Source organism: Pteropus vampyrus, unplaced genomic scaffold (assembly GCF_000151845.1).
Source record: "Pteropus vampyrus isolate Shadow unplaced genomic scaffold, Pvam_2.0 Scaffold181, whole genome shotgun sequence".
Taxonomy (NCBI): Eukaryota; Metazoa; Chordata; class Mammalia; order Chiroptera; family Pteropodidae; genus Pteropus; species Pteropus vampyrus.
Window position 1 is genome coordinate 3,449,326 of NW_011888962.1, and position 13,088 is coordinate 3,462,413.

The 13,088-nt window shown below is 33.0% G+C and overlaps 1 protein-coding gene across 2 annotated transcripts in view; it reads left to right on the forward strand.

Moving 5' to 3' along the window:
• IL6ST (interleukin 6 signal transducer) overlaps nucleotides 1–12,797 on the forward strand; it is a 43,602-nt gene extending 30,805 nt beyond the window's left edge. Inside the window, exons 13-17 of one of the 2 annotated variants that reach the window (XM_011371050.2) lie at nucleotides 133–279; nucleotides 725–865; nucleotides 3,969–4,065; nucleotides 6,950–7,031; nucleotides 7,843–12,797. In XM_011371050.2, coding sequence (XP_011369352.1) covers nucleotides 133–279; nucleotides 725–865; nucleotides 3,969–4,065; nucleotides 6,950–7,031; nucleotides 7,843–8,580 — 1,205 coding nt within the window. In that variant the 3' untranslated portion in view covers nucleotides 8,581–12,797. The remainder of the gene's footprint in view (nucleotides 1–132; nucleotides 280–724; nucleotides 866–3,968; nucleotides 4,066–6,949; nucleotides 7,032–7,842) is intronic. The other variant, XM_023537187.1, reaches the window with a different exon arrangement.
• Nucleotides 12,798–13,088: the final 291 nt, after the last annotated feature.

The window sequence follows — 13,088 nt, forward strand, 5'->3', positions numbered from 1 at the left end:
TTGAGCTTTGTATTAACAGACATTTTATCTCTTTTAAATAAGGGTGTTTCATTATGTTCAAATAACTATATGATAATGATTTTACTGAATCCTGTTGATTTTCAGTTAGCAAATGCCTTTATTCTGTTCCAGCACCTTCCAAAGGACCTACTGTTCGGACAAAAAAAGTGGGGAAAAATGAAGCTGTCTTAGAGTGGGAGCAGCTTCCTGTTGATGTTCAGAATGGATTTATCAGAAATTATACAATATTTTATAAAACCAATATTGGAAATGAAACCGGTAATAAAACTATATCAGTTATTAAGAATTAGATTATTTTTCTTAAGGTTTTTTAAAAAAATTTATTATTAATTTCAAGTAAATAAAGTAAATAGTACATTGGTTAGACATTTATATAGTTTTTGAAATGCTCTTTATCGCCTGATCTTTCTTGCCTCTGGCTCTACACCTACTAATTTTAAGGCTTGCTATCTTATACATTTTAGTATAGCATATTATCCTCAGAAAAGAGACACCTGAGAATATGCCTTAGGTTGCTTTCGTGGTCCTATTAAAGAAATACCGTGTTGTGCTTATAGGAGAATATTATGCCAGAGTTATTAAAGTTGTTTTCTAGCAAAATATATTTTTATTCCTTTTTAATACTTTCACAATATCAAATATAGGCCAAATGAAGCAAAAAGATTGAATAGTTGAATAAAGCACACTTATTGATTTCTTCCAGCTGTGAATGTGGATTCTTCCCACACAGAATATACACTGTCCTCTCTGACAAGTGACACTTTATACATGGTACGAATGGCAGCGTACACTGACGAAGGTGGAAAGGATGGTCCAGAATTCACATTTACTACTCCAAAGTTTGGTAAGAAATAATGGCATTTGGTCTTTCTTTTTTTCTTTTTCAAGTTTAATCAGACTAAAATTGGACTTAGTTTATATGCTAAATTTTTGTTAAAAGTGCATCTTTGGATTCATAGAAATGAAGTGTTCAGAAATTATGACATTTATGTTGTTTATCTGGTTTTGGTTATTTAAGCTGTAGAAAATATTTTTCCTCACCTTTTTTGTTGTTTCATTAACTGTTTCTGACTGATTTCACCTATACCCTAATAAATCTCAAAAGAGTTTGTGTATCTTTATAAATGGGTTCATTTTTTTTCACTAGCAACACTTGGATGTGGTCTCTTTCCTTATTTCCATTTATGGTTGGGGCTGGAAAAACTAGTCTACTCTTGTCATTTCCACTTCCATACCTCCAGCTCAGCCTTCAGCTTGCTGAAACCACTTCTACCACTCCACTCTACTGAAACTACTCTGGCATCACTCATAAAAGACCTCTTAGTTGTCATATCCAGTGCATGCTTTTTACTCTTCGTATTTTTTTCCTGCACTTCTTAGCATTTGACTCTGTTGGCTTCTCCATCCTTAGAACTCCCTCTTACCTTAGTTCTTCTAACATTTTGTTTTTCAAATATCACTCTCCTGATACTTCCTTCTGCTACTTCCTTCTTGGTCTCCTTTTCTGCTCGGCTTTTAATTGTTTATATGCTCCAGAGCTTTGTTCTTGGCCCTGTTTTCTTATCTGTCTATTCATTCTGCCTACTCCCTGTCTATGACTTCAGCTATCTTCTCTTTCTCAAATACTCTTTCTTTCTTCTATGCCACCACTATCCAACTGTGCCAGCGCCAGAAATTTGGATGCAATTGTATGAAATTCTTTTTTGTTTACGTAAGCCAAGTAAATATCAGGTCCTGTTGATCATGCCTCTAATTACTGCTTGTGCAATCCCTTTCATAATCTCTTTCGTTGATGCTAAGCTTCTCACCATTTCTCTATCTTTTACTGTCTTTCCCAATGCCTTGCCCTATGTTAAGTCCTCACTTTCTCTTGTTTTGGCTGTAATTTTAGCCTCCCTAAAGTAGTCTTAAGCTATATTCTTTCTTGTTCTTACTACATTTTGAAACATTGTAGAAATTATTTTATTACATTTGCAAGCTCCATGTTCCTCGTTTGTTGAATTATTGCTGAATGAGAGAATGAGTGAGCTACTACAGTCAGTACTAGTGAGTGGCAAGCAAGGAGCAAAGCTTCATCTGTATTTGTAGCTGCTCCCCGGCACTAGCATCACCTCCTCAGCTCCATCTCAGATCATCAGGTGTTAGATTCTCGTAGCATCAGTCCCTGGTGCCTTTTGCTGAAATAGTAAAAGATTCAGAGCTTTGCTATGATGGCCAATAATGAACATAGTTTCTGGGAATTTAGACTATACAGTAAATAAAATACAAAGAAGAAAAATCACACCTAAATCCAAGTTATCTTTTAACATATTTGTATATCGTAGTCTTTTTATGCATACATTTTTTTTTTTTCAAAAATTAGATCATGCTTATTAGTATTATTTCATTATCTGCTTTTTTTACTTACCTCTATTTTATCAATCTGTTGTGGCTTCTTCACATGGCATTGGCCTTGCTTCCAAGGACCTTACAGCTTACTTGAAGAAATATGGTATAAGTAAACAACAAAAAATGGAGAGTCATTTGGGTCACGTAGACAGTAAATAGATTTGAATTTAGAGATAACAGTAGGGCGGAGTTTCATCTTCAAAGATTTTGTGCAAGAGACGATACTTGAGTCTTGAAGTTAGGATGTGAACAGATAAAAAGAAGAAGGCATCTTAGAGAAGCACGCACAAAGGCCTAAGGCATGAAACATAATAAGCAGGAATAAAGGAAAGGTTCAGCCTGAATTTGATTTGTACATTAGCATTCAAGAGTTACTGTTTGCCAACCTATAGTTTATTCCTGAGCATTGATCTGATTTCTTGATTTCTATTAAGCTTTGTAAGATGTAAAGTTACTTACAAAGGATATGTGTGATGGAAAGATAGGACTAAATAAGTGAAAGTGATTATATTACCTTCATATGTTTTTCCTGTAAACAAATTAAAAGGAAACTGGAGATGTTAACCACAAGCAACCATAAGGCAAATCATTCAAAAATATCTCTAATATAAATTATCCCAATTAATGATTCATTTGATTAATAAGACCTCCTTTAAATGTAGATAGGGATTCCTGTGGTAGGAATCTTAGGCTTATTGCTTTTTTAGTTGATAATATTCCTACTTCTGTTACTCTTGTGCCTATTAAGATTCTCCTAAAATTCTTAGCCCTATAGCAGATATAGCATCTTTTTTGAAAATAGTAAATAACTATTAAAATTTTGTCTGAAGGTTGTTTTTATTTCTTGTAGAAGGTTCCATTTGTAGTTTAATTATTATGATTACTTTGCAGCTTTTCCAATTCTACCCAGTACCCATGGAACTCAAAGATTGTGCTGAGTGCAGATCATAAGTATAATAAATGGTTAAGTTTGAAAGCTCTAACTTACCAGGTAGATTATCCAGTAAACTGAACTAATCTTATTCCCCCAACCAACATATATAGTGCTTACTATGTGGCCAGGTTACTGTGGGCATAAGTGGCTGAGATACAATTTACCAGGGAAAGAGGGGGAAAAAACTTTTAAGTTTGCAAAGGCTGTAAAAAAAAAAAAAATCAGGATGGTATTTCATCCTTTTTAATAATACAGGCATACCTTGGAGATATTGTGGGTTCAGTTCCAGACCACCGCAATAAAGTGAATGTCTCAATAAAGCAAGTCTCACGAATTTTTTAGTTTCCCGATAGATATAAATTATGTTTATACTATAGTCTATTAAGTACATAGTAGCATTATGTCTAAAAAATGCTAGCAGTTATCTGAGCCTTCAGTGAGTCGTAATCTTTTTGCTAGTGGAGGGTCTTCAATTTGTTTTTTTAAAAAAAAGGCAATATCTGCAAAGAGCAGTAAAGTACAATAAAACACGGTATACCTATAATCTGGTTGGGGAGCTTCATTATTTCTCTTTAGCATATGTGTCAGTAATTATTTTCCTTCTTACTCATGTCTTGTTTTTTAGCTCAAGGAGAAATCGAAGCCATAGTTGTGCCTGTTTGCTTAGCATTTCTATTGATAACCCTTTTGGGAGTATTGTTCTGCTTTAATAAGCGAGACCTGTAAGTACCCTTATTCATATTTTTACATTTTTCTCCATCTCTATTGAGCTATAATTTACATGCAGTAAAATTCATACATTTTAAGTGTACAGTTTTACAAAGTTTGTAACTATACAGATGTATTACTACCACCACAGTCAAGATAGAGAAGATTTTTATCACCCTTAAAAATTTCCTCATTTTAATTTATCCCCTCTCTCAACCCCTGGCACAAGGCAATCACTGATCTGCTTTCTGTGATTGTAGAATTGTGTATGACATCTTTTTTCACTTACCATATTTTTGAGATCCATACACTAATATTTTTCCTTTTTGTGTTGAATAGTATTCTCTAGTATGTGATATATCAAAATGTGTTTATTCATATATCTGTTATGGAAGTTTAGGTTTATTCTTTGATTTTGGCTAAAATGGATGTTGCTTTGAACATTTGCCTACAAATTTTTGTGTGTTCATATGTTACCATTTATCTTGAGTAAATACCTAATAGTGAGGTTCCTGGGTCATATGGTAAGTGCATATTTAACTTTATAAGAAACTGTCAAACCATTTTTCAAAGTGGCTATACTGTCTTATATTCCCACTAGTAATGTGAGAGTTCCAGTTGTTCCTTATTGTCACCAACCCTTAGCACTGTCTTATGGCTGTGTAGTGCTATCTCATTGTGGTTTTAATTTCATTTCCCTCATAACTAGTAATGGATCTTTACATGTGCCACTTATATCTCTTCTTTTGTGATATGTCTTTTGAAATCTTTTAGCCATTTTTAAATTGGGCTGTTTGTCTTGTTAATATTGAGCTATAGGTGTTCTTTATATATTCTGATTATAAAATTTTTGTCAAATGTATTTTTTGCAAATTCTGCTCTGTGGCTTACCTTCTTGTTTTCTTAACTGTGACTTTAGAAAAGCAAAAGTTTTTAATTTTGATGAAGTCCATTTTATCAGCATTTTTTGTTTAGTGGTTCTTGTGTTTTATGTTCCATTTAAGAAATCTTTGCTTAACACAGTGTCACAGGTATGTTCCATGTTTTCCTCTAGAAGTTTAATCATTTTAGCTCTATGTCTGAGATCTCTTGTGAATTAATTTTTGTGCATGCTGTGAGGTCAGGGTCAAAGTTCATTTTTTCTCATAAATATCTAGTCATTCAAGCATTATTTCTTGAAAAGGTTATCTTTTCTTTTTCATTGGATTGCCTTGATACCTTTGCCAAAATCAATTGTCCATATAGCTTGGATCTGTTTATGGACTCTCAGTTCTGTTCCATTGATCTATATATATATTCATGCCAGTACTATACTGTCTTGATTATTATACCTCTGTGTAGTAAGTTTTGAGAGCAGGTAGTGAAATTCCTCCAGTGTGTTCTTTTTCAAAATAATTTTGGCTAGGTTCTTTGCCTTTTTATGTAAATTTTAATATCTTACCAATTTCATTAAAAAAAAAAAAAAACCCCTGCTAGAATTTTGATTGGGATTTTATTGAGTGTATAGATCAATTTAGGGGAAAATGCAATCTGAACATGAGTTTACATGTTTGAGTCTTTGAGCTCATGAACAGAGTATATCTCTTTACTTATCTGGTTTTTAATTTCCTTTTGTAATGTTTTGTAGTTTTAAGTGGAGAGGCCTTCACATTTTATGTTAAATTTATCCTGAGTATTTATATTATCGTAAATGGACTTAGTTTTATTTTCTAATTTTCATTGCTGGTATACAGAAATGCCATTGATTTTTTTTTTTTTTTTTTTTAAATTTTGTTTACTGAGACCTTGATAAATTCATTTACTCTAGTAGCTTTTTGGATTCCTTAGGATTTTTTACATACACAGTCATTCTGCCTGCAAGTAAAGATGGTCATCCAATCTTTATGCTTTTAATTTTTTTTCTTATTGTGCTGGCTAAGACAGCCAGTACAATGTTGAACAGAAGTGGTAAGAGCCAACATCTTTTTTTTAATTCTTGGTTTTAGGGGAGAAAGCATTCAGTCTTTCTGAAGAAGTAGCATTTCCTCTTTAAATGTTTGATAGAATTTACAAATGAAGCCATCTGGGCATGAGATTTTCTTCATGGGAAGATTTTTAATTAAAAACTTAATTTCTTTATAGATATAGGGCTATTGAAGTTTTGTTTTTTTTAATCTGGTAATGAGTATTTTTCAAGGAATTCATCCATTGTTTGGTCTCTTAATTTAGGTTGTTAATTTTATTGCTTTTTATTTTATGTCCAGATTTTATAGTTGTTCCCATAGGAGAGTCATTCTGGTAAGATCTTGCTAATTTTTATTTTTGAACTTATTCTCAAGATGACTCACTTCCTCTGTACTTACGTACACTAATGGATTGCTAACTTTGGGCTATGAAATATAGTCAGGTGAACAAACAAGTAGGTTTTTTATGATGGAGATGTCCTGAATTGGGTATTTTTAATATCGTTGGTCTTTTTGAAAAATCACATTTACCATATTTTATCTGATACCTATGTGAAATTTTGTTCTCTTGATTCTTTTAGTTGGAAATTGAACATTTTTGCTTTTTTTTGTTCTTGGGAAGGGATGTGCCACATTTTGTGACCTGGCTAAAGTTTTTAAGTAGTTTTTATACAGAATTTGATTTCAGAGTTTTTTCTAATCGAATATTGATTACTAGCTTTAGCCTTGTTAACGGTTTTTCATTATGACTAGGATTAAGATCTTTATGCATTTTAAATAGTATTTTTCTACTGATTATAAGGAAAATAGTTTTTCGTTGGCTTGAGATACAGTAGGTATTGTTTACTTAGTTGGTATAGTTCTTGAGATTCTTACATGAACATGTTTAGAAATAGGGACTCTTCGTTGTATATTACATGTGGTTCTACATATGCCTTCTTTCTTTTCTCTCCAGAATTAAAAAACACATCTGGCCTAACGTTCCAGATCCTTCAAAGAGTCATATTGCCCAGTGGTCACCTCACACACCTCCTAGGGTAAGATAAAATGTTTGACTATGATACATAGGGATATTAGGATACCTTTGTAGAGTTCAGTCATAAGATAATCAGACTGAATTGAAATGAAAACATAATAGTACATAAATGAGAATTTTAATCAAAATTTCAAAATACCTACACTTTCTAGGTATTTAATGTTTATTCTGATATTCCTGATATCAGATATTAATATCCTGATATTACAAATTGAAAACTTAGAGTGTTAATACCGATATGTGACAACAATGTAAGGAAAACATTTTGATTGGATATTAAAATCAAATTTAACAGTCTTCCACATTTTAACACTGATGAAATGATTTTTGGAAACGTATACTAAATTCTTTGAACTTCCCTAAATGGGAAATGATTTATATATATTTTCTTATCCTTGAAATTTGACATATTAAAATGTGTATTTTATATTCTATGAAACTTCAGTCATTTGAGTTTGATTTTTCTTAATGTTTTCTGGTTTTTCTATCCAGTTACTTCTAGGCTACTTAGTCTAGGCATGAAATATGAAATACTGTTTGTAGACCATTAGCTTATCAAAATGTAACACCAACAATATTGATTTGGAATTCTGAGGAAATACAGCCTGATTACTACTACTTAGAATCATTTCACAATATCTGCAGTTCAGGTAGTTGACAGTGATTTGATGATGTAGATTATCTCTGCACCATTAAAAGTTATTGAGAAATTTCAGAGATGCTTTAGCTCTGTGGCTTTAATATTTGCCATATATATTTTGGAGTTTCTAAACATATGCCATAGGTAATAACCCATTTTCTCTCTTTCTTAGCATAATTTTAATTCAAAAGATCAAATATATTCAGATGGCAATTTCACTGATGTAAGTGTTGTGGAAATAGAAGCTAATGACAAAAAGCCTTTTCCAGAAGATCTGAAATCGTTGGACCTATTCAAGAAGGAAAAAATTAGTACTGAAGGACACAGCAGTGGTATTGGAGGGTCTTCATGCATGTCATCTTCTAGACCAAGCATTTCTAGCAGTGATGAAAATGAATCTGCACAAAATACTTCAAGCACTGTCCAGTATTCCACTGTGGTGCATAGTGGCTACAGACACCAAGTTCCATCAGTCCAAGTCTTCTCAAGATCCGAGTCCACCCAGCCCTTGTTAGATTCTGAAGAACGGCCAGAAGAGCTACAGTTGGTAGATAATGTAGATGGCAATGATGGCATTTTGCCAAGGCAACAGTATTTCAAACAAAACTGCAGTCAACATGAAACCAGTCCAGATATTTCACAATTTGAAAGGTCAAAGCACGTCTCATCAATCAATGAAGAAGATTTTGTTAGACTTAAACAGCAGCAGATTTCAGATATTTCACAGTCCTGTGGATCTGGGCAAATGAAAATGTTTCAGGAAGTTTCTGCAGCAGATGCTTTTGGTCCAGGTACTGAGGGACAAGTGGAGAGATTTGAAACATTTGGGATGGAGGCTGTGATTGATGAAGGAATGCCAAAAAGTTACTTACCGCAGACTGTAAGACGAGGTGGATACATGCCTCAGTGAAAGACTAGTTCTTGTTACAATTTCAGCAGTACCTGTAAAAGCTAAAAATATTTTATCTGTGATTTCAGATAAAAGTAATCTTCACTCATTGAAGATGACCATTTGCCCTTAAGGACAAGAATGTACTGTCCTCCCACATGGACTATTTCCATTCCAGAAAATCTGGGATTCTACTTTAAGCACTACATAAACTGACTTCATCCTCTGAATAGCTGAATGACTTTGTGCTGTTTCAGGATGTTTGCACTGAAGTAAAACAGAAAGTTTCTCTGAAATTTGTAAAGTAAAACTGTATTACCTAGAAAACAGGATATTTAAATAAGCATTGATAAAACTTAGCATGGCTATACTGGTTTTAGTGTGAATAGCCATCAAATACAGTGACTTAGGGAGAGAGAGAGGAACCAAGGTCTAGATCCTCTGTATCAGCTTATAACATAATTTTAAAAGAGGTCCGGGTGGCCTAACTATAGGAGCTCAACTTTTGTTGTCTGACAAAAAAAATTGGGGTTCATTTATAATTATACCAATACATAAAATATTAGTTCTCTTCCATTGGTAATGATGCTGCCAGTTACTAAGAAAAGGAATTTCTGGAGTTTTAACTTGGCAAATTAATATTAATTTTTGCATATAATCAATCCAACTAAATTTCCCAAAACTCGATATTGTTAACATCTTTGAAAGTCCATTTCACAAATTCAGTAGAGTACCCAGCTAAGAGCTTGGAATGAATGCCAATCTTAAGCATTTAAAACACTCTTTGCCATTTATAAAGACTTAAATTGTTAACCTTTTCTTTATAAACATTATTGACCTTAAGATTTCAGAGAATTCCGGTTGATGAAGCACTTTATATAATGTCTTCAGCTTAAAATGTGTTTTAATTTAATATGCTTTGTTTTTATGTTTAAGTAGGCCAAGACTGAATTTTTTTTTTTTCCTACTGGTGTTTGAAGCAAACTAGGTTAGAGGACTTGGGCAGTATCCACCAAAACAAAACACACCCCAGAATGTACATATTGATCTTAGTGAATATCAGTTACTATTTTAATATCTGCCAGTTCTGAGGTAGGTGGAACTTAGTTCTACATTGTGATTTAGGAATATTTTAAACCTCTTCCCACATGTTCTGTTCTGTTCAAGAGATAAGTGAGCCAGGCCTCCAGAGTTTAATGCTAAACTCACTTTCTCATTTATGCTATCTCTCAGCCACAGCGTTTGATGAGGCAGGGGCTAAAGACAGAAGCTAATAAGTTAGAAATCATTAGTGGTTAAGCACAGCTATCAAGTAAGTTTGAAGAAAATAGGTTTTGTTTTTCTGTCATTTACAGAAATCAGGCCAAGTTAAAATAGTTTGTAGAGATTATTGAAGAATAAAAGGCTAAGAAAAATTAGTATACATTTTCTGTTGAACTATAATTCTACTCATTATTCTCTCAGAATTCTGTTCACATTATACATCTTATTATACTTTTCCATTGTATTCTTGCCTAATACTTTTCAGAGTTCTTTCACATATATGGTCTTTGTGAGGAGAGCAGATGCTTTATTCTTATATATCCAGTTCTATTTTAGGCAAAACCAACATGAGATTGGTAGAATGACAGAATTGGAAGTATATGAGGAAAATTAGGCACAGAGAGACCTCACACTCACACTACAAGGTAATGGCATACCACCATTTAAGTTGGTCATCAAAGGCTGGTCCAAAGCAGCATTAGATTTATCTTGTTAAATGTCTGTCAAAAAATTTACATAACATTTTTCGTTTCCTCAAGTAGTCATGTTATTGTAATTGTTTAGTTGTAACTTTCCTCATAACAAATAGCAGTATTAGAAGATAGAACATTCTAGTGTGAAATTTGTACATGGAGAAGAGGTAGTTAGAAAACGTAATAGGAAATGAGCATGAAGAGTCATTTAAGAAATGATATCATATAAGCAAATTTCTCTGTTGAAACTTGTACGGAATATGGTGCAGTGAGTAAAAGCCTCCCGGCCACAAAAACACTTTAGATGAATGGATATGTGGTTACTGTGCAAAAACCCCTTCAGGAAATTAACATTTGCCTCTTTGTGGACAAAACTAATTCACTGCTTCTGATACAGTTGCCCTCTTGTAGGACTAAAAAAAATTATAGCCAAGCATAAATGACATGTATTGCTATTATAATTTACTACTAGTTACCAGTATCTTTGGTATCCTACTTTCATCCCTCATAAAGGCATGATTCTGCGTAACTATTGGAAAAATAACTTCAAACCCGTTAAAAATCTAAAAATTAAGCTTTTTTCTTAGTTTTAAACATAGATCAGCCAACACTCAGGGACATACCCAACATATAAGTAGAAGCAGGAGGAAAAACAAAATCATTTACATGTTCCGTGTTCATATCTATTTCTACCTAGTTCGTTTAATTTCAACCTTATTCCTTGGTAACAGATTTTACACATGAAGTCATTCAATGACCCTAGCTTATTGTGAAGTTAAGAGCCAATTAAGTTGAAATACTTTTTAAATTTAAAATGGAACATCTAAAATAGCTTTTTAAGTAGAAATCAAATTCTGAAAGATGTCTTTTTTTTCTGCCCAGGGTTAACCAGTTAATATCATGACATAAATGTAGAGGTAGAATAATTATATAGTGGAATTCCTTAAAATATTTCTGTAACTGGTATGTATTGACCAAGTGTAAATCAAGAAGGAGAGCTCTTCGATTCTGTTACACGGGCGTACCTCAAAGATATTGCAGGTTCCAGACTACCGCAATAAAACAAATATCGCAATAAAGCAGTTAGGAATTTTTGGATTTCCCAATACAAATAAAAGTTATGTTTACACTATACTGTAGTCCATTGTGCAATAGCGTTAATAGCGTCTAAAAAAAATGTACATACCTTTTAAAAAATGCTAACCGTCACTTGAGCCTTCAGTGAGTTGTAATCGTTTTGCTGGTGGAGGGTCTTGCCTGGATGTTGATGAAAATGCAGTATCTCTGAGGTGCAGTAAAGAGAAGTGAAATAAAACAAAGTATTCCATATTCCATGTCATTCTCTTGTTTAAAAAACAAATTTCTGAATCATATAGTTGTTTCTATAATATTGAAATGGCTAAAATGTCCAAATAAGCTACATAAAACTTAAAGTTCAGTTGTTAAAAACTATTGGGGTAGCTTTCTGTTATAGGTCATGTTAGATTCTCTTGCCCAGGTAAGATTACTTTAAAAGCTTTTTTGCACTTTTCTGTAAATTAAGAGAATGTGGAGCCATAAAATGGCAGGGTATTTATATTTAGCCTAATGTTGGGCAGTTTCGTACATTTCAAAGAAGGTGTAAACTGCAAACCTACAGCCTAATTCTTTGGGCTGGTCCTTGGCAGCAGTTCCTTTTTAGACTGTTTATAAACAGAATTCAGATGTAGGTTGAAATGAAATTTTTCAAAAGCAAATATAATATCTTTTGGACTAATATATTTTTTCATCATATGCTACTAGTATGTGCATTAGTATGATAGTCTGGTATACATTGCATTAAAAGAAAAAAGAGGCAGCTCTGGATGAGCTCTTCTGTTATCCACTTGTTCCAACATTTTTAAGAGCTTTTTATAGTCATTAGGTCGTTCAAACTGGTTGGTTTAACTTCATTACCCAGTTCTTTAATACAATCAATAGATCAAGATGAAAATGCATTTAAGGCCATGGCGATAAGATGTTCCAGACCTTTTATCCCTTAAACACAAGCTTTGGATGATAACTACATGTTTCAAATACTGTTAACATGAATACCAAAATGTGATGTATTAGAAATAAAGGAATATTTTAAAAGGTAGGTATTTGAAAATTCTTTAGTCTTGATGTATATGTATGTTGAATGATATACTCTAAAAATAAGTGTGCGATTTGCTAGTACTACAATACAGTGATTATTAGCATTAGGTATGTCTCCTCTTTATATCCTAGCTGTGTCCCATTTACCTGTAAGTGCAGTCCATTCAAGTTCACTTGCTGTTTTATCCCCACCTAATCTCTTATGGAAGGTTTGTCTAGAGAGTGTACTGTATGTATTTTTACCTTTGTAGCGCATTGCATGTGCTAATTGTAACCACAGCTGTTGTTTTAATGTTGACATAACTCTAAATGTTACCGTAAATGTTCTCATATATCAGCTTTAATCCTTTAAGTAAATTTAAGAAATAAATACTTGTTCAAATTTTTCGTGTGTAGTCACTACCATTTCATGTCATTACAAATAATAGTTGAGGTAACAATATTTTATCACTACTGGTGTTGGGTCTTCATATAAACTAAACTAGATGCTTTACGAGAGTTCTGTGGCTTTTTAAATGCTCATTTAGCACAATAGAAAATGATTTAGAAGAAAATACACTATCTCTGCCTTAATAACATATAGAATGGACTTGGAGATGGCAATTCATTTACCAGTTTTTCAGATTTACTAAAATAAGTTCTAGAAGCCTACCTCTCAGTGGATTTTTCTCCTATAAA